Here is a 21,379-nt window from a genome sequence, read left to right as displayed (position 1 = left end):
ATTCCAAGACGTTTCCTGTTATGTTGTATTGTATTTCACATTTTTTAAGTAAACCTTTGTGCCATATTTTATCAAAATATTTTGAAATATCGAGAAAGACGGCTGTGAAATTTTCTTTTTTGTTTAGTGCTGAAAATAATTGGTGGGTAAGGTATACAAGTTGTATATCTGTACTGTGATTTGGACGATATCCGCTTTGCTTATCGGATATAAGTTCATTTTCAGTTATATGTTTGTAGATTTTGTTAAATACCAATTTTTCTAAGATTTTGGATACATTTGGAAGGAGGCTTATTGGACGATAGTTTCCCGGGTCTGAGCTAGATCCTTTTTTCTTGAAAATGGGTATGACACATGCTTTTTTCCAAGATTCCGGAAATACCCCTGATTGTAATGATTTGTTGAAGAGGATTGTTAGTGGTTTGGCGATTATCATGGCACACATTTTCAACAGTTTAGCTGGAATTTTATCTGGACCCGAGGATTTGTTTGAGTCCAGGCGATTAAGAATGTTAAGAACTTCAGGCTCAGTAACTCGGACCTCTGCTAGCGTGGGGACGTGAGGTCCCGGGGGGCTAATAGGAGGCATTGGTTTGTCATGTATGTCGAGTCGTGTCTGAGCGGCAAAATGTTTGTTGAGTGTAGTCGCTTTGTCAATGTCGTCAGTCAGTGGTGTACCGTCTTGTTCGATGAGTGGAGGCATGCTTCGATTGTTTCTCCTTCCCATTAGATCTTTAAGAATTGCGTGATAGATATGTGGGTCTTTTTTCGATTTCAGCAGTTTCATGACCTGTGTTTGAATGTAAGCATCTTTTAGTTTTTGGTTAGTGTATGTGGTACAGTTTCGTTGTTGTTTCCAACGCTTCCAATCCAGTTCGGTGTTACTCTTCTTGGCTGCGTGAAATAGTCTGTCTCTTTTACGTATCTGCCGTTTTAGTTCAGATGTGAGCCATGGTTTGTCACTGTTTTTCTTTGTTATTGTTCGGATAGGAATTGATTCCATGGCGGCAGTGAGCAAGGTCTGTGTGAAATTGTCTGTTGCTTCGTCTACGTCACAGTTCATTAGGCTGTCCCAGTCCGTCTCCATTAGCAATGCGACAAGTTTGTCCGAATCCATGTGTCTGTAGTCCCATATTTGTGTTGTTTGTCTAGTCGTCGCGGCCTTGCCTATCTCAATCGATGCAAATATTGGTAGGTGATCTATGTTTGAAAAACTAGAAAGAGTACCGCTCTCGCGAACCAGACTATCGTTTGAAACAAGTAAAATATCTCTTAGGTTTGCAACCTTGTTGTCTTCTGTATATCGTGTTGGTTCACTTATGAGCTGCTTGAGATTCAATGAAAAAATTTCATCGTGGAGAGCAGTTTCGAAAGGGGTGACTGGGCTGTGATTTTTGAATATAGGATTGAGGAAAGTGTTTCCGGCGTTAAAGTCTCCCAAAATAAGTGTATTGTCGGGGGAATATACTTGCGCGAGCGCAAAGCTTTCGCCCAATTTTTCAAGAAATGCGGAATGTTGATTTGATGTAAATTTTGGTGGTATGTAAACAGCGCATATTATTAATGTACATGTTTTTGTTTTGATTAGGCACCATATCCACTCGATGCCTTCAAGTTCTAAGTGGTTAAGTCGTTTAACAGCTATATTATTACGCACATAGATGGCGACACCCCCTCCCTTCCTGTCTCTGTGTCTCGTCAATGGGTCGTGGAAATTGTCAAGAGTGAAGAGGGAAGGATGAACTTGATCGTCTAGTTTTGTCTCTGATAGGCATAATATGTCAATGTCGTTAAGTGAGGAAAAATGGGAAAGTTCGTCAAGTCGGCAGCGAGATGTGACAGAGTTTATATTCACGTGACAGATGTTAAGCTGAGTGTTGTCTGAGCCCTGCACTTTGGGTGATGTGGACTGGCGTGATGGCGACGTGGCTGAGCCGACAGAGGCCGCCCCGTGGACGGAGCCCAAGGAAGACACAGAAGGGGAGCTCGTTAGGTGTCGGCGGCGGCACAGCAGTGGGTGTCCTGTTATAGACGATAAGTGTTCAGAAAACGCGATAGACGTAAATCAAGAGTAATTAAATAAAAACGATAAAAGAGCAACCAGCAGTTGACCACAAAATCAGATAATCGTAAATCTGGCATGATGAAATCCGTGCAAAATATTCAACACTGTACAATACGGTTAAGTAGGTTGTCGGGTACAGAACTAAACAAGCAAAGATAATTTGCCAAGATAGTTACCCCGTTTACATGAGTCAGCGAAAATGACGTTTAGAACGGATATTTCCGTTTAGCGAAAAGTGCGCAAGTTTCGACTCATGTAAACTGGTTTGGGCGCGCAAAAATGACGATTACGCGGAACGGAAATATCCGATGAATTAATGGGAAATATCCGTTTAGGACGTCAGGCCTAAACGGATTTTTTGCGCATCTAGCAGAAAATGACATGAATATGCATGTTTTACAGATGAAATTTTTTAGTTTACACATCAAAATATATATTTAAGTTGAATGGTAGGTCTAATGACAATGAAATCCACTTTTTGCCCCTGATTTCGCGCCATTGTGGCAGATTCATGAAGTACCTACATAATTGTTGAGAGGAACGTCCTATGCTTCAAAAGGGAAGCATTCTAGTTTAGGGGTAATTTCCTTATTTCTTAGATTCAACAATCAGGGTTCAATTCCAGGGCAACCAACATAGCCTTCCCAGCCAGTCGCTCCCTATAGCCACTTGGAACAGCATGGTAGTGCCATTTAGTGCTTGGTACACTGGATATGATGCTTGATTTATTTTGCTTTAGTACATGCTCCCAAAAATTTTCTCTACCTAGGTACTTCAAACTTCCTAGCAGTGATTCAGATAACTTATGCTTCAGCGAACAGCCACCAGACGGCAGGGCACGCAGGCTGGTTGGGACAGGAACTTGGCTGCATGCCAAAATATACACAAGACACACAGCCAAATTTACTCAGTGACACTGCCATCTGCCCCCCCCCCCCCCCACCAATATTTAAATGTTCTTAAATAATTGTTCCAAAGAAGTAGATTCTTCAGTGGTGGGAAGGTCTCTGAAAGTTTGGTTAATCTCGGATGGTGGAAGCAGGTAGCTGGCAAGTTTGGTGGAATTTGTAGAATCATACCTAACCTTACCTACCAACCTAACTTTCAACCTACCATCCTACAAACACACCTACATGCCTACAACCTATTATACCAAACTACTTCCTACCAATCTACAAGGTCAACCAACCTACCAAACCACATAGGTACCACTCGGACTTCATCTTCACATCTTACCTGGTGTGATTGAGAGTGGATTATTCTATGCATTTTGAAAATTGCACTGATAGTGTCTCAAAGTTTGGTGGTGAGTAGATGTAATTTCTGTTATGACTAAAACACATGGAACTGATGGATACTGTGTTGCACCCGACAGTCAAGCAATGCACAGCACAGGTTACATCTACTACACAATTCACCTAGTACTGATCTGACCCCTGTCTTTGAAGAACTGAGCAGCTAAAAGCAAAAAATGAAAATAAAATGCTGGAATATTCAAGTGCTTCAAATGTGTCAACCAAAAATGTATACACAATCCCGCACCACCCACTTTCATACCAATGTTTTCTGAAGTGTGGCACCATCCTTCACATCCTTTCATGCATTTTCATTTTGTCAACTTACAGGAGGTCCATCATGATTAGCTATGACTATTATGAGCTGTCTTAGCCTTTTTCTGAAACCAAAAAGACTTTCAATATAGATGTGCTCTTCAATGTTGTCCAAGACCTCAATTGTTTTCTTGCTTTCTGACAGTTAATCACGCTTCTTTTACAGCACACAAGTAAAATAATGGCTTGTGCCATGATTATTTCCAATTCTACATACAAAACTTAAAAGAATCAAGTAAATTAAGCCTAAAACAAGCACAAATAATGCTTGATAGGAGCTGCGCCAGACATGTAAAAATGCGCAAAATATCCGTATTTTTCGGGCTGCCGGCGTAAAGGGAATTATCCGTTCCGGAACGGATTTTTCCGATAAGGCTCATGTAAACGGGGCCACCGAAACGCATTTTTCCGTTCCCTGGCTAATCGGATATTTCCGTTTAGGCTGAATGACTCATGTAAACGGGGTAAGTATATCATAACCCAGCAAGGAGGCCTGGTCAAACAAGACAAACAGTAGTAAACGAGGTGAGGAGGGAAATGTAGAGAGTATTCCTCAGAACACACAAGCACACACACAATAATAATAATGATAACAGCAATAAAAGTAATAGCAATACATCCACTAAGTAGCCCCGGTCGGAAGCGTCGGCGATGGTCCCGGCAGTAACGAAGGCACGAGCTCGCACCCGCCCGTAACCGACGGTTCGGTCACTGCCAAAAAGAGCCATAGGAATGGGAAAGGATAAGGATGGTGAGGAAGGTGCCAGCCGCTGTCCGATTCAGCCCCTCGATGGCGAGGACACTGAATACAGACATATCTATGATTTGTGGTACTCCGGCGCCTTGATGGCAAGGTTAGCCGGAGCCGACTGTTGGCACCCTTTGAATGAGAGGAGTTTCGCACCCGCATCTCGATGGCGAGACACGGGAAGCGAGTTCAAACCAAGTGTCTCGATGGCGAGACCCTCGGCCGCCCCCCTCATTCACCTCAGGAAGACAGAAGGAAAAGATGACTTTTCAGGGAAGGACAGGTAGGGTGTGCATGATCATGCGCCAAAACTTGCCGCTTATAGGCTCCATCTGGTCCTAAACAGTCGATGGCCCCGCCTACACTGTAGTCACTGTACATACCATAGACGCGGCAACAGCGGGCGCACCGATCCCAGCAGCAGCAGCAGCAGCCGACAGTCCGGTCACCACCAGACGATGCAGCGGTGGACGGTCCGATCGGCGGCGACGGCGGCAGCACCGGCAGGCACGGGAGCACACAGCACCGGGCCAAGCCAGATAGTGCCGGCTCTACTCGAACTGACGCAGGTCCTCCTTGGAGCTGAGACGAACCGTCGCCGACTGCTGGGACTTTTTGACCTTGAGGACACATCCATCAGACCAGACGGCCCACAGTTTACCTTGACGCTTCAGCTGCCTTGCCTGGTACATTATTTCTTGGTTCCTCTTCGTCAGATTCTCTTGAATAAATACGTTTTTCATGACCCCCTCCGTCAAGCTGGAGCCCCGTGGCGGTTTTGCGCCTCTGAGCTCCTTCCGTCCAAACCAGACGGCCTCCCGTTTCAGGTACGACACGTACTTCACGATCAGTGGACGAGGAGGTGGGGAGCCTGGCCCGGGGCGGACGCCCGGGGCCTGCCCACACGATGAGCTCGGTCGATGTCGACCCTGTCCAGCTTGACGTTGGCCATCTTGGCGACGTCGATCGCCAGCTGAACCGCATTCTCGTCGCGGGCTTCGGGGATGCCGGTGAAGTTTAAGCAGTTACGCCGCGAGTACTGCTCGAGCTCGGCCAGCCTGTCGTTCTGCTCAGTGATCAGAACTTTTTGGGCCGCTACCTCTTGCTTCAGTTCCTTGATCTCCTTCTCCTTCTCTTCAATCCCGAACAAGCCTCGCAGCGTCGCTCTTACTTCGCTGTCTTCCAGCATTGCAAGTAGCGTCGTCTTCATTTCTCCCAAAACAGACATATTCTCTCACTTTCGCCTTACTGGACTGGACAGGAACGACACTAACACACCCACTGCTGCGCCGCACAAACTACTCGGCACCTATCCCTGAGCCGGGCTCTGGGCGCACTGACACCGGTCAAGGTCACGGGGTCACAGCGGTCGGGCGGAGCGAGGCCGGGCGCGTCTGACCCCGCGGCCGGTCATTGGAACACTGGAGAAGCCTTGCTGTGATGATGAACTATTCCTGCCATTACATAAGTGCGTCTATAATATTACGATGTAATTATGCTAAGGCGACGCTGTCGCGCCGGACTGCTCACCACGACGTATCCGTGTTCGCAGGTGCTCGGATCTCCGGGGATGTCGAGCTGGGTCAGCCGGACCTGGATCTGGTTGCCGATCGGCACCAGCACCGTCCACTCGCAGGTCAGTGTGCCGTTGGCGCGCGCCGGGTACCCCGGACTCTGGATGACACCGTTCGGAGCGCGCAGGAAGCCGCCGCAAACTGCCGAGTTAGGTACAGGTTGATGTTAATGTAACAAGCCAGCGCACTGCTTCTCATAATTAAGTCAATCGTTAAGCATTTTTTTTTAAATCAAGCAAATTCTCCTAGACGGCAGTGTAGTGTTTACGGTGCACCAAAATATTGATCTTACTAATACCATCTCTAATCCCATAAGCACATACAAAACATATCGCAGCTCCAATTATGCAATCAATGTTGTAAAGACTCCGCCCTTCAGTATTTGGAGAATACGTATGTCTTTAAGGTCTCAAAAGCTCAACGAAGCACATCGAATGCTTCCGTAGCGATCTGGAGCGAGGACTGACCGGTGTCGAGCGTGACGTTGAATCCGGCCGTGCTCCTGCGGTGGTAGAAGCGCTCCCTGAAGAAGGCCAGCTGCATCTGACTGCCGCTGGACGTCAGAACAGTGTTCCTGTCGGAGCGGTGGCACAGCGTGGAGAGCGGCCTCCAGTCGGCCAGGCCCTGGTACCCTGCGGACACACCGGAGAGTGTTGCTCGTCAGGAGGAACGGCGGCAGCCACCGGGCCAGGTGCTGTAGCCTGTGGCGAACAAATTACGTCAGACAGTTGACAGCTTCCAGGCCCGTGAAGGGGCGTGTGAGTGATCTTGCAATGCGCTCAAACTTATCTCTAACGAGCCATTATGCTTTATCTTTATAAGCGGCCACTGACAAATTTCAATGCTTCGAATCATTTTAAAAGAAACAGCTCCAGGCCGGGAGCATCATCCTTGGTTCAGTCCCTTCGTTCTAATAATACAGCTTGCTAAATGTCATCACCCTGCCCCGCCTGGCTGCAAGTACCGTCGTAGACGGTGAGATTGTCGGCTGAGCACTGGTAGTAGTTGTAGAGCTCCATCGTGTTGACGGTGAGCCGGACGCGCCGGTGCGGGTCCGAGGTGACCGTCCACCGGCAGGTGGGACCGCTCTCGTAACCGCCCGGGAAGCCGGGGGACGTCACCAAGGTCCGGTTCCCCTCCTCCAGGTACAGCGAGTACGAGCAGTCCTCGCCGTCTGCGCACAAAGGTGGTCACGGCACTCAGTGTGAAGAAGCTTTTCTCAAGGACCATTTATTACTGAACATAAAATACAAAATAAACCTTCTTACGTGTACCTAAATATTGATGAATCAATTGCATTATGCTCTCACCAAAGCCATAATTTCATCGCATTTTCAAACAGAAACAGTACATACCTATGCCCGATAGTTGTCCGGGCGCGGGCGCCTCGCTCAGCCGCCGCCAGAACAGTGTGAACAGGGAGCCGGCGTAGCGCGGGTTGCTTACGAACTCGACAAACAGCTCGTTGGTGGTGGACACCACCGGCTCGTGGGCCTCCACGCCGCAAACGCTGCCCGTCAGCGGCTCGGCCGTGCTGTCCGAGCCGTCGTATATCTGAGGAACGTCGACGGCGAATGTAATGCGCCGCAGCGGAATATTGACATAAGAACATAGGTGGAATGACAGTGGTTTCGAGTTGTCATCTTTGTGTCTTATCATCCAGCGAACAAATTTTGACTGAAGCGTGTGTGAGAGATACACAGGATTACCTTGAGGTACGAGCGACAGCCGCCGCCGAACGGTGCGAAATCTATCGCCTGTCGTATGAAGTTCAGCTGGATGAAGTTTCCGATGTCGACGCTGATTCGCCAGCTGAACCGATCCCGCTGCATGTATTTCATGGGGTACAGAGGCGACCGGATGATACCGGAATTGCCAGTCAGCTCCATGTAGTGGGCTGGAAACGATTCGAACGGCGTTATACAATGCTAACGAATAGTGTTTGTCTATTTCAAACAGCCTGCGGTTATTAGGGAAGAATCGTCACAAAGAATCATGTTTTTGAAATGAGCATCAAACCACACGCTCACACAGAGCCAAACTGGCATCATTGAGATAAATCACTATTCCTGAAAGAAGTCGACAGATATGCGCACTTTCCCTGGAAAATTCAAAACAAACTTTTCTAAAACATGGCAGATTGATTAGTTATCGACCTCTTTCTGTCCATGTGCACAGCTCACCTAGTGAGAACTCGGCGAGGAAGCCGGAGCTGGTGCCGGCGCCGTTGGTGTGGAAGCGCACGTACATGGTGCTGTTGGAGCTGATGTTGGTGGGTGCTGTGGAGCCGCAGACGTGGCCGAGCAGAGGGCCCGTCCTGCGCGCCTCACGGATCTGTCAGATAGGCAGACGGAGACCGGGTGGTGAATGGCCAACAGAGGGAGTGAGGGAGGGGAGAGCAGAAAAGAAGGGAGGAGAGGGAGAGGACAGGAGAAGAGAGCAAATGGGAGGGGTGACGAGTCACGAGGATGCATGCGAGCATCGACCTTGTCCTATAATTTCGGTATAAATATCCAGAGTCCAGATTTGTGTGCTGACTTGACACTCCCTGATCGGATGGAGAAATACGCTTTCCAATCACATTTCATTTTCATAAACTCGGACCCTTGAAGCCGGTAAGACAGGCTGAAAGTACCGACCTCCAGGTAGTCGCCGTTGCAGTTGTCGGTGGCCTCCAGGTCGAAGGCGTGGAAGCTGAGCTGGATGCCGTTGCCGCGGGCGGCGCCGATCCGCCACCAGCAGTCCACGTCGTTGGGGTAGCTGTCCGGGTAGCCCGGCGAGGCCAGCATGCCCGTCTGTGAGAACAGCGTGCCGCCGCAACCTGACGGAGTGCCGCGCAAAGAGCGTCAGCGGAGGTCGACCGGTTCCTGATGAACTCGCTATTTATCTGGCACAGGCGGCAGGTACTTCGAAACGTTATACGGGAGCACAATTCAATTACATCTGTTTCAATTCAACACATGAAGCACATAAGATGCTGGGACTTCAAAACTGATTAAAAGTAAAGCTGCACATACCTAGTTACCATCCACAAGATATAGAAGATAGAACAGTTAATTGTATCTGCTCACAAAACAGAGAGTCATTATAACGCACCCGTGGAGATGTTGTTGAATGTGGCGCTGAAGCGAACCACCACCGTCTCGGAGACCTGCAGTCGCAGCTGGAGCGCCCTGCCGCGCGAGGTGAGAGCCGGGGGGACCCGCGCGCCGGCGCAGTAGCGGTGCTTCAGCGGCGCGTCCGGGCCGGCGCCCTCGCGGACCTCCAGGTAGTCGGTGGAGCAGTTGACGGGCCCCAGCTGGCCGTACATGGACAGTGCCGTGAACTGCAGCCACACGTGACTCCCTGCCGGAGGGGAATGGTGATCCTTCGTCAACGGGCATGTCTGTAAATGTATTTCAAATGCTGTCAATCATTAATTTGTCGATTTGTTCCTAAGCACTTTCATAAGAAACTTTGAGTTCTCACTTTTTGGTCTGTTACTGAAAGCAAGAAGGGGGCCGATTCAGCGGCGATTAGACGGCATTAAATTGGCTGGCCAGGATGTGCACTGTCTCAATAATTCACACCAAATCGGTGTGTGATTTGACACCGTCTCACCGGGATCCATGGTCTGCAGAGTCCAGCTGCAGTTCAGGCCGCCCGTGAGCTCCACAGGGTAGTGGGGCGAACTGATCACTTGAGAGTAAGACGTGACGTTTATGATTCCGCCGCAGCCCTGCGAACGGTGTTGAAACGATCCGTGACATATACCGAGGCATTGCTTTTGGCACCTAAGTAGTTATTTGTGCGCGCCTATTTGCTCAGAACGTCTCGGTATCGTTTAAATAGCGTCACAGCACAATTGACACGAATAACATTGAAATAAAAAAGCATTTCATCCGCTTCTCATTCCACCCCTTGATGCCATCTTTTGACACACTCTTCCCCGAGCTCCTACCATGGTGTACTTTGCCAGGAAGCCCTTGGCCGTTCGCGATCCGTCTGCCTTGAGTCGGATGTACATCCAGTTACTGGTGGAGACGATGGTAGGCGGTTGGGGGACCTCGTTTCCGCAGTGTTGGAGCAGCAGGGGCGAGCGGCGTGAGTAGCCGTCCCGCACCTGGAGACGATCGGAGCGGTCAGACGGCGCAGTGGGGCTCACATACTAACGTAAGCCTAGCTGTGATTAGACCGCTCAGCGCAACCTAAATACAGACTAGCGTAAGACGCTGAGTGGTCTAGCTTTAGTTAGACCGCTCAGCGCAACTTACAGACTAGTGTAAGATTGGCATTGCGGTACAATGATAAAATAATCAGTGAAAATCGTTATGTGGCGATAAATAAAATAAATGACAAGTGATCGTCGATTATTGATTAGGATATAAAATAATTGGTTTGCCAAGAAACGTGATTCCTTTATGTAATTTATCACGCACGCTTCATCCAAAAGCTGCTCTACCAATCACGAACCTCCACGTGGTCGTACGAGCAGTTGTTGTGCGGTTCCACGTCGAAGTCCTCGAAGGTCAGTTTGATGTTGTGGTGAGGTTTGACCCGGATACGCCACACGCAGTCGGCGTGGTCGTCATACACTTGCGGGTAGTTTGGCGAGTGAATTGAGCCACTCATGGCCGTGAAGCGACCGCCGCAGCCTGTGGGCAGCGAAAGGGATGACTGCTTGTATGAAAAAGCCTCGAGCGAACTCTATTCACACAGAGAAAGCGCAGAACTAGGTTTGTGCACACCGCGCGGCCGAAAACTCATGACAAGAGATCTCGCAAGCCTTCGCCGTGAACGCTGGAAGCGGCTCGCTGAGCAGTCGTACCGTTTCTGCGTCTCCGGTAGCGGGCGTGGAAGCCGGAGCCGGTGACGGAGCTGTCGCTGCTGAACCGGACCAGCATGGTGTTCCCCTGTGACGTGACCACGGTGCTGGAGGCCTGGTGGTGGCACAGGCTGACCAGCAGCGGCGCTGTGACGTCGGGACCTCCGTACACCTGACCCAACGCGACAGGACGTCAGGGGTTCGAACACTGAAAACAGTTTAACCCAGGGCCGGCGAGTAAACCGGTGTTTCGCGGGTACCCCTATCCGCAACCATTTTTAACCACCCTCCCAGGAGTACAGTAAGGTCCCATTGCAGTGTGGCCGTATCTGCCTCAGCGGTTATATCCGCTCAGAGCAGGTATGACTAAAAGGGGTTACCCTCCACGCCTACCCTTCGCCGACCAAGTCACGAGGGCCAAAAAAACTCCCACGCTTGCCCATATTTAAAGGTAGTGTGCCAGCTTTCCTGGACCGTATGGAGTTAATGGCCCAGATAAGGAGAACCGGATTTTTAGAACTTATCCATACCTTCAAAACTCATGGATACGTCTTAAATTCTTCAAATTTTGAGTACCCCAGTGCGAAATTCGCCCCGACGGGTTGTCGGTCGTACCCCAACCACATTTCACACCACTATGAACAATAAATGCACACACTGAAATCGCTATTACCGATATGCTCATCCAATCAAGTTTCGATAAACCCGTTCATCATCATCTCCTGCGGTTTCGAACACGCCTGTTAGGTGGTGCGGTAGACCGCGCCCAAAGCCAGGGCCCCGGTAACGTGAGGTAGCCGAGTCGGGGCAGCGTGCGCTGACCCAAGCCGGGGCCGCGCGTCCTCCCGGTGTCATGTGATAGCCCGGGGCTGCCCGCGGGGATGCGGTAGACCGCGCCCAAAGCTGCGGCCCCGGCTTGGGTCAGCGCACGCTGCCCCGACTCGGCTAACTCACGTTACCGGGGCCCTGGCTTTGGGCGCGGCTTCTGCTCATACTTTGTGGTGCGGTGGTGGTGCGTCGGGCCGCGCGCTCTGACTTCGTCCAAGAAAAATGCGTCAGCTGATCATTGTCATTTCTGCCACTTGCGTGTGGTGAAATGGGGTCATAACTTAAGAGACGGCTTTTTCATATCAATTATTTTACATAAAATCATATTTCAAACCATAAATAATGTTCGACAGCCAAATAAAAGAAACAATACCAATACAGGCTTACAGTTTAAGGCTCGACATTGTGTTGTCTACGATTAGACAGCTGATAACTCATTCCCGTACGTCGTAACTCTATAATGACCTTTGCTTATTGTCACATGTGCGCCGCATTCGCGATTGTTGCCGACGCCTGTTTGCAGGTCAGCCCACTACAGTTGTTATACATATCGAAAAACCGATAAACTTTTAGGCGAAAAAGGCACTATTCCAGGCCCATTTTTGATTTCCTTTGCGATATTAGGTAAAAACAGAAGTTTCTTATCCTAGGAAAAATAAAATGGGAAATCTTTCAAAGGTGGCACACTACCTTTAAGGGAAATTATCTATATTGTGACAATCTCACACCTAGAAAACATCGGTGAGAAAGATTCACGTCGGTGGGAACGGTCAAAACGAATTCCCATAGAAAATTCGACATTATCCAGTCACCGGTAGTCGTACATACCGCCCGAGATCAAGAAGATGTCTCGCGACTGCTTTCGTGACCTATATAAGAATCAAAATGGTCTCACTAGGTAGTTTCGGAAGAAAAGGCGTTGCCAATCGTCCCGTGATGAATATTGCAGAGGTTTTAAAGATGCATCCTAACAATTGTACTTTCCCCCCAACTTGAAACCGCCAAACAATGTGCCAATATATCATTGGTGCAAAAAAAAGTTAAAAAATTGCTGTAATTCAAAACTGTATGAGACAACGCCATCTAGTTGTGCCAGTAGCTCCAACTCCTTCAGGGCAGGTTATGTAAAGGTTCGCCATCCACGGATACGCGTTTACGATATCTCGAGTAGTTCCAACTCTTTCAGTGAGGGCTATGCCAATGACTCGACACCCGCGGGGACAATATCCGGTGCTGAGTAGCTACCTTACTGCAGACTGTGGGTACGGTGCATATTTACGAGTAATAAGGCAGGCAAGTCTGCTAACCCTCTAGCTAGAATCTGGACATGGCGAGTTAATACACATATACCACCCGCAGAGCAACGCTTAACCCGCGCCCCACTGGGGTCTGTGTATAACACGCCCTACTGGGGGGGGGGCTATTCATAGCCCCCCCTCCTAACTCCGAAACTACTGGGCCGATCGTCAAAATTCAAACGGCGTCTGATAGCCCCGGAAAAACTGTCGAGCGAAACCTAATTTCATTGACCTCGAGGTCACCGATGACGTCACAGGTCAGGTCAAAGTAAAAATTATTGGCATTTTGGCTTGTTCACATTTTGGGCTCTGGCCGCCGTCTTACAAGTCAGATCAGGCTCATTTTTGGTTTCCACACTCGTGAACAGATTGTCTAGATACCTTGAGGGTACCAAACTTGTACTTTGATTTTCAGGTCAGGGTCAGGTCATCACAGGTCACGAAAATATTATACCATGCGTCGGTCACGTGACACATGTTTTATGGTCCATTTAGGCCATAGATTTCGAATTTGATGTCGTGTGTGTCATTCGAGGTCATTTTGAGTCGAGTTTAGCTTAGGTCAGGTCACTTTCAGGTCAAAAAAGGTCAAATTTTGAAGTTAAAATTTTTCAACAAAAAAGGTGTCTATTGGATGCAGTTTGAGCTCAGGAACACGATGGTGCCATTTATATTGGTGTACGATGTCAAATACGTACTGAAAAATTGATTTGAAAAATTAATAATTGTGAATTTTTTGCAATAATGCGTATAACTTGGCCATTTTTGAAGATGTTTAGCTAAAACTTGCTAGAGTTAGTCATAATCATGCGTTCTGTCACATATATTCCGGTTTTTTCGAAAAGTCAAAAACTTTTTGAAAAAAATATAAAAATATAAATTTTGAATATTATTATATAAAATTTTCGAAACTTTCAAAATTTTGAAAATCCGAGATAGCAGTTTGATAGCGCGGTCAATTCTGAGTCCTTTCATGCAAAGAAATTGGATCTAGCTTAAAAACTGAGCTCTTGGGAGCGATTGCCGTGGTTCAATGTTTTGCGTCGAAATCGGACGAACATGACGTCACTCTGACGTCATTTCCGGCCGACCTATGGTATCTACGAAGTTCAAATTTTGACACAAGGTGTCAAATTGATGCAGCCGAAGGTACTGAAAGTTTGGCGTCGATCCGTCAAGCGGTTTGGAAGTTATTGCAGAAAAACGGGAGGGGGGGCTATAAATAGCCCCCCCCCCAGTGGGGCGCGGGTTAATTCGCCAGCTTCGGGTAAAATTGTTTTCAGTGAAGTTACGACAAAATCGTCCTACAAGCATATTGTTGCGACATCCCTCACCAGAAAATTCATTGCTTATATTCCCAGATGCTCGGCAGCTTACCTTCAGAGAGTCGAAGATGCAGTCGTGGATGGCCTCGATGTCATACCGGTCGATGGTGAGCTGGATGCTGTTGCCTGGTGGCACCCGAATCCGCCACTCACAGTCCGTGTTGCTCGGGTACTGGCCAGGATAATTGGGAGACTGGAAGAAGCCTCGCTTCTCCGTTAGAAGGCCGCCACAACCTGAAGGAACAACGTCACTTCTGATGCGCACGATGTGTCTAGCGTCTAGCCTATCTGTGTGCGAGGTGCCTGTCGAAACTTACATCCACTGGCCACCAGAGAATCAGAAGTTACTCAAACGAGCGACTGTATCCACAGGACGATACGCTTAGGTAAGCACGATTGAGTCAACACTGCTTAGTAGTTCACCTTATAAGAGATTAGGCAAGGAAAATTTCAGATCACTGGATAATTCAGTCTGAAATAAAGCAGTAAACCACATTAGAGTAAAGGGGAAGAGGTATTTCTGACGCACCATTCACCATCCACTCCAGTCTGAAGCCGTTGTGGGCCACGGAGGCGTCCGACTTGAACCTCACGTAGGCGATGCTCTTGTTGGTCGATATGGGCTCCGGCAGGTAGCCAGTGCCGCACATGTGGGAGCCAATCGGCGTCGGAACCTCGTCGTCATCCCCCTCCTTGATCTGGGAACGTTTTCAGATTCGCTAAATTCTCAAGCCTATTTAGCATGTGTTTGACGACAAGCATGGCATCCTGCAGGAGGTAGTCTGTAGCCATCTGTCGACGCGGCATGCGAACATATTTAAGTACAAGGTATTTCATTCGCCCTTTTATCTTCTACTCCGTCATAAGCATATCAGCAAAAATAATGTGGCAACTAAAACACCGCATCTGGGTCGCAGCGCCAGGCGCCAGGCACACTCATACCTCCAGAAAGTCGTACTCGCATCCGGACGAGATCGGATCTTCCACGTCAAAGTGAGAGAAGGAGATGTTGAGCGCGTTACCGCGCGGCGCCTTGATGGTCCATGTGCAGTCTCGGTCGTGCGGGTACCGGTTCGGGAAGTTCGGGGACTCGATGACTCCCCGATGACCCGTCACCACGTTGTTGCAATCTGCAACAATAAAAATGAACGTTTATTTTACATACATCGCCAGAAGCTCACCGATAATAGGGACTATCAAGGTGGTGATTTTACACGCAAAGCCGATAGCTTACAAATTTCAGTGACTATTAGGGTGGCATTGTCAGTTTGTTTTGTAGGCACCTCAAAATTCCGATTTAACACGCGCAGTGGAAGGGTTGCGAGTACTACGCCCAGTGGAAGGGGGGGGGGGCGGATGTCGCCCCCCCCTAAGATCTCAGCTCCCACTGGAGCTAGAAAGACGAAATTTCGAGGGTAGGTGGGGGCCATGGGGAACTCTGTTGTGTGTGAATTTCATGACCCTAGGTCAATATCTTCAAGGTCAAATGAGGTCAAATGTGGTCAAATCTGCCATATTAGCGACTTTTTTGCGTTTACACGCCGATAACTCAAAAAGTTACCGGCCGATTTTTTAAAAACTTTCACTATACGAAAGAGCAAACATTTGTGAGTATGTATGGTGAATTTCTAGATAATCCAACAATAAATGTGGCAGTTAGAAGCCTGCTAAGGGTAAGATGTCGCCGGCTGAAGCGGCGTCGGCCGACGCGGGAAACGCGGCAATCACAATTTTGTGTTTACACACTCATAACTCAAGTTGTTACCGGCCGATTTTCAAAATTCTTTGACCATATGATTGCCTGTACATTTCTCAGTCTTCTCACCGAATTTGACGCGAATCTAATATAATCAGCGGTAAGGAGCGCGATGTAAAGACGGAACCGTCCCGCCCCGGCACAGTCTACAATTCAGGCGGCGCGTAACGGCTAGCGCCGGCCGCCGCGCCGCCGCGCCGCCGCGGCGGCAGGATGTTTGACTTTACACCGCTATTACTAGAAAAGTTGTGAACCGATTTTCTTACTTCTTGCACGAGAAGATCCGCAATTCAATTCTGGACAGGTAGCCGAAATTTCACATTGATATTATGCTTGCAGCGCGAGTTATTGGCGAAAAACAGGAGGGGTGGGCGAAATCCGCCCCCTTCCACTGCGCGTGTTAAGACATGCACTCTTATGCCTGGTTGTGTAGTCGACTCACCGACTCTGTAGCGGGCGTGGAAGCCGCGGCCGTTGAGAGAGATGTCGGTGACCATTCGGATGGTCATCAGGTTGGTCGTGCTCTCTATGACATCCAGCGGGGCCGTGTCACAGAGTCGGTGCTTCAGCACCGCCGACCGACCGACGCCATCGTACACCTAGCGGCGGCGAGTCAGGCAAGTGTGAGTGGTATGAAGGCGACTCGGGCTGGTTGGCGGGGTGACCTCAAGCTGGCATAAAATACTACGGTCCGTGCGTGTCTGGCAAGTGTCAAAGGTGAGAAGAGCCACTGCGGAGGCAGGCGTGAGTGGTGGGAAGGTGACTCATTCTGGATGGCGGAATAACCGCAAGTTGGCATGAAAGACTCCCATCCTATATTTTGACGGGTTTCTTGCCTTCTTTGGGACAAGCTCACCTCGAGGAAGTCGAACCGACAGTTGGTGGCGGTCTCCAGGTCCAGGTCGAGGATGGAGAGTCGGACCTTGCTGCCGGCGTTCCCGGCGATGACCCAGGTGCACTCGGCGTTATGGGCATACGGCTGCGGGTAGCCGGGCGACGTGAAGCTGCCCTCGGGCCCTGTCAGCTGACCGCCGCACCCTGCCGAAGGACAAGTGTCGCTAAACGTTCCATCGGTCACTTAGGCTGGTATGAGTTATTGTTGTTTGTCAAAATAAAGATGCACCACCTGAATTGAAACGTAAATGTTTATTTAGTTATCTTTGATTGGAACAAAGTTTTCCATTACATTTTGTCAATATGCTGTTACATTTTGAATGTCTTAGTAATTAATTGGAGTGTAGGTACTTTTATATTCACTTTCCTCTGATACATCTCAGCAATTGACGACACAAAAATCAAAATATCAGTTAAAGCTCAAAATGCACCAGGACACAAGCCCTCAGCCTTGGCCCCACTTCTCGCACCTGTGGCGGTGGCGTCCCAGGTAACCCGGAAGCCGGCACCGGCCATGGACGAGTCGGTGTGTAACCGCAGGAACAGGCTGTGCGCGTGGGAGGTGATCCGGGGCGGCACGGTGACGCCGCAGAACCGGCCGACCAGGGGCGCCGACTCAGCGGCTCCGTTCCTGGCGTCACAAACATTGATAGTTAGTCACATTCGGCGACGAACGGAACACATTAGCAAACTATAGCTTCTTCAAAGTGAGCCTCAAGCAGCGTAATGGGTTAATGCGTGAACACATCGCACTAACCGTATTTCCAAGTAGTCGTAGCGGCAGTTCGGGTGTTCCTCCAGGTGGAAATGGGAGAAGTTCAGCATGATCTGCTGGTTAGCCGGCGCCTCGATGGTCCAGACGCAATCCTTGCTCGGCGGGTAGTTGTAGGGGAAATTGGGAGAGGTGATCTCGCCGTACGCGGTGTGGTACGATCCGCCGCACACTGGGGACAGAGCGACACGCGGACTGACGCGACGTCTGCGCGTCCGTCTACAGTGGGGAGGGGTGCGATCCGCCGCTTACTTGGCACGGCGAGGTTCCGTGATACCAGGCAGGTGACAAACGGCATGCCAAAGTGCAGGACTGCTGGCAATTGGTAAAAGTTTGCACCAATATGGATACCCTGCATGCATCCGTCATTGAGCAGCTCACTCTTTTTCAACATAAAGCTTATAATTATGATTCTATGGCAATGCAATTTTAACCGTTGACGGAGTTCAATATTTGTCATTAAAACTTGCAAATATTGCAAGAAATTTTCATTCAAATCTTATGAACCGACATGTAGAAGCGTATAAGGTAATACCTTGGTAATACCTACACTAGGGATATAATATCTGGTTCAACCATGCATTGCGAGCAGCCTGCGCTAGGCGTTCACTCTTCGACGATATCCGCAAACATTCAACCGTTCACGCTAACCGTCCTTTTTTAGGATAATGCCCCGCAGACGACGTCACTCACTGGTGCTGGCGTTGATGGATGCGTATGAGGCCGAGAAGCCTTCGCCGGTGATTGACTCGTCCGCGCGGAACTTGATCGTCATGATGTTACCCATCGTGGTCATTGTCGGCGGAAGCTGAGAACCGCAGTATCTGGGGACGTGCGAAACAAACAAAGGTTAGGTCAGTTCTGTATGTCAGGCAAGAAGTCAAGATAATAGGCAGCAGCCAGTAACTACCCTTCCCCTGTTACTTCATATGTAGAGTTGATCTGAAAATGTATGCATTGGTTTCTTTCAACCAGTTGGACAATCCGCAGTGAAATAAACCCTTTTTAGAATTTTTGTTTGATTTTAAATTATAATTGAAATTATGTCCACAGTGTGACAATTTATGTCATGTTCAGAGTTAATCCCAAACGGTTTGCATTGCAAGTTCAGTGCGACTTAATTAGTGTATGCGGCGGCCATTCGCGTTCTGTGACCAATCAGCTTGTTGTTTGCGCGACCTTTTAGTTATGTTTGTGCGGCCACTTACGGTCTGTGGCGATCAGGTTGTTGTTCGTGCGGCCTAAGGGCTTTGTACGGCGGCCAATCACGGTCTGTGGGCTGTGGCCTTAAGGCCACAGACTGTGACGGCCACAGGCCATAGATTCGTGACTGTTAGAGGACTATTCGACTACTCGTATACGGGAAGTATTTTTGACAGATATTGTTTGTGCGGCGGCCACTCACGGTCTGTGGCCGATCACGTTGTTGTTTGTGCGGTCAGCGGCGGCCACTCACGGTCTGTGGCCGATCAGGCTATTGTTTGTGCGGCGGTCACTCACGGTCTGTGGCCGATCACGTTGTTGCTGGAGAGGGCCGCCGCCGAGCTGTTGTCGTACACCGTCACCGTGTCGTAGCAGTGGCCGTCGCGGGTGGGCCGCTCCAGGGAGAACGCCAGCCACGTGAGCCGAATCACCTGACCTACCGGGGAGAACGCCAGCCACGTCAGGGGAGAACGCCAGCCACGTGAGCCGAATCACCTAACCTACCGGGGGAGCGCAATAGTGAGACGACTTCTCAGGCGTTTCGTGGCTGTTAGAGGACCATTCGACTACTCGCATACGGCAAGTATTTGCCAGATCTGTCCACTGGATCGGTCTACAAGAGTTGATCAGTGATTTCCAGGGCCATGCAGTTACGCGCATGGGCCCAGCTCGGAGAGGCCATGGTCGGGCGGCAGGACTCACCGGGCGGCCGGTGGATGACCCAGCTGCACTCCACGCCGTTCGGGTACTGCTCCGGGTGTGTCGGAGACGTGAACGTGCCGTGCTCCTCCTCCAGAATCCCGCCGCAGCCTGCAAATGGGAAAATGTGACCATCGCGTGAAGTAAATCGCTAAGGCAATACAGTAATCGATGTCTTTTTTTAAGTTATCCTAGATTTTATCCCCAAAGCCTTGAAATCTTAGAAATATAATTTAGCCATCATTTGATTCTTTTCAGTCCACTGCTACATAAATTGACCATGAAATAGTACCGGGCTAACGACCGTCGCGTCGGTGGGGTGGGAGCGTCTCTTTTACGCTAATGCTATGACAGCTCGGCGTCAGCGTAGAAGGTATGCTGTGCCGGATAGCACAGAGGCGCTGCGGCGCAGCCTACCCACCCGGTTAAAAGTTTGTCATTGTGATGGAACTGATGGAAGACACTGCCCTGGCTTCTCACCGATGTCGATGGCAGTATAGTTGGCCACGAATCCGTAGTTGGTCACAGAGGCGTCGGTAGAGAAGACGACATACATCTGGTTGTGAGTCGACACAAGGTTTGGCGGCGGCTCGTCGCAAAACTTCCCCAGTGATGGGAATGTGGCGTCCTTTCCGTCAAACACCTGAGAGTAGACAGAAGAAAATATGAACTACTCGGCAGTCAGCACTAAACACAGATACGATTTCTGACTGACAGAGCTCAAAGATTGAACTTGCATATACTTGTTATGCTCTCAATCTCCTGAAACCTGACACTGCGGAGGATATTGGCTATTTCGACCGTTGTAATTCAGCGATATATGTATAATGGTCATAGCGTTTAAACTTGAAATGGTTCCGTAGAAAACTTGTAAATCTCTTTTCTCGTAGTCGCAGTTGATCAGCAGCACTTGCCTCCACGTAGTCGTAAGCGCATCTGAAGTGGTTCTCGATCCGAAAGTCTGTGAACTGCAGTGACACGATGCTGCCCACCGGCTGGCTGATCAGGTAGCCGCACTGCTTGTTGTGCGGGTACGGCTGCGGGTAGTTTGGTGAGTGGAACGATCCAGTAGGCTCCGCGTAAATACCACCACACACTGCCGGGCAAAATGCGCTGCGGTCGCTTCAATAGCTCCACAATACATACTCGTATTACATAACCTTTCATAGGTACCACAATAGGTTTAAATAAGAATCCCACTTTTGAGTTTTAAAGATGGTGTATTAATGCCACGGATTATTACACTGGCAAGTTCCATTCCATGTGCAATCGCACTGTCGCATGCATGATATCGCTGTTAAAACTTATCGGTAGATGATGATATATTTAGTAATTATTTAGTGAGTTCTGCATTGTTTGTGCATGTCAAATGCAACAGGTCTTTGTCCATTAGACGTCGCCTTTGCCCCGAGCCGGAACACTCACGTATGTCGTAGGTGGCCGAGAAGCCGCCGTGGGCGATGCTGATGTCGGAGAAGAAGCGGACGTAGAGCTGGTTGGAGGTGCCGACCACCGGCGGCGGCACGGACTCTCTGCCGCAGTACCGGCCAACCAGCGGACTGTCCGGGTCCGGTCCGTCCCGGATCTGACACCGATCGAAATAGCCCGTCACGGGTGGGAAGGGGGTGGGATAGTGCCACTCTATGTGATAAAATGTTGAATGGGGCATCCTTCTGGGCTCTTCATTGCTTGCTATATAATGTATGAAGTGATGTTGAGGACTGGGGGTAAGGTTTGCATTCCGGTAATCACATTTGAGCTATTCGGCTTACGTTGAGTTTACTGAAGAGTGGAGACCCGAAT

General features: G+C 49.4%; 1 protein-coding gene across 1 annotated transcript in view; it reads right to left on the bottom strand.

Annotated features, from left to right (window-relative positions):
• The window catches only part of LOC122382168 (cubilin-like), a 52,455-nt gene that overhangs the window by 20,101 nt on the left and 10,975 nt on the right, over positions 1–21,379 (bottom strand). Inside the window, exons 18-42 of the mRNA XM_043367146.1 lie at positions 21,002–21,161; positions 20,491–20,672; positions 20,057–20,219; positions 19,580–19,687; positions 19,175–19,313; positions 18,368–18,498; positions 17,660–17,846; positions 17,373–17,533; positions 16,865–17,046; positions 16,451–16,607; positions 15,195–15,382; positions 14,782–14,950; positions 14,305–14,486; positions 10,805–10,973; positions 10,450–10,631; positions 9,938–10,099; positions 9,598–9,715; positions 9,094–9,342; positions 8,637–8,818; positions 8,181–8,331; positions 7,707–7,894; positions 7,353–7,551; positions 6,962–7,171; positions 6,465–6,629; positions 5,954–6,138 (exon numbers count right to left, since the gene is read on the bottom strand). Coding sequence (XP_043223081.1) covers positions 5,954–6,138; positions 6,465–6,629; positions 6,962–7,171; positions 7,353–7,551; positions 7,707–7,894; positions 8,181–8,331; positions 8,637–8,818; positions 9,094–9,342; positions 9,598–9,715; positions 9,938–10,099; positions 10,450–10,631; positions 10,805–10,973; positions 14,305–14,486; positions 14,782–14,950; positions 15,195–15,382; positions 16,451–16,607; positions 16,865–17,046; positions 17,373–17,533; positions 17,660–17,846; positions 18,368–18,498; positions 19,175–19,313; positions 19,580–19,687; positions 20,057–20,219; positions 20,491–20,672; positions 21,002–21,161 — 4,269 coding nt within the window. The remainder of the gene's footprint in view (positions 1–5,953; positions 6,139–6,464; positions 6,630–6,961; positions 7,172–7,352; positions 7,552–7,706; positions 7,895–8,180; positions 8,332–8,636; positions 8,819–9,093; positions 9,343–9,597; positions 9,716–9,937; positions 10,100–10,449; positions 10,632–10,804; positions 10,974–14,304; positions 14,487–14,781; positions 14,951–15,194; positions 15,383–16,450; positions 16,608–16,864; positions 17,047–17,372; positions 17,534–17,659; positions 17,847–18,367; positions 18,499–19,174; positions 19,314–19,579; positions 19,688–20,056; positions 20,220–20,490; positions 20,673–21,001; positions 21,162–21,379) is intronic.

Source organism: Amphibalanus amphitrite, unplaced genomic scaffold (genome assembly GCF_019059575.1).
Source record: "Amphibalanus amphitrite isolate SeventyFive unplaced genomic scaffold, NRLGWU_Aamphi_draft 000134F_arrow, whole genome shotgun sequence".
Lineage (NCBI taxonomy): Eukaryota > Metazoa > Arthropoda > Thecostraca > Balanomorpha > Balanidae > Amphibalanus > Amphibalanus amphitrite.
The sequence above is the reverse complement of the archived record's forward strand: the minus strand, read 5'-3'. Positions and strand labels throughout refer to the sequence as shown.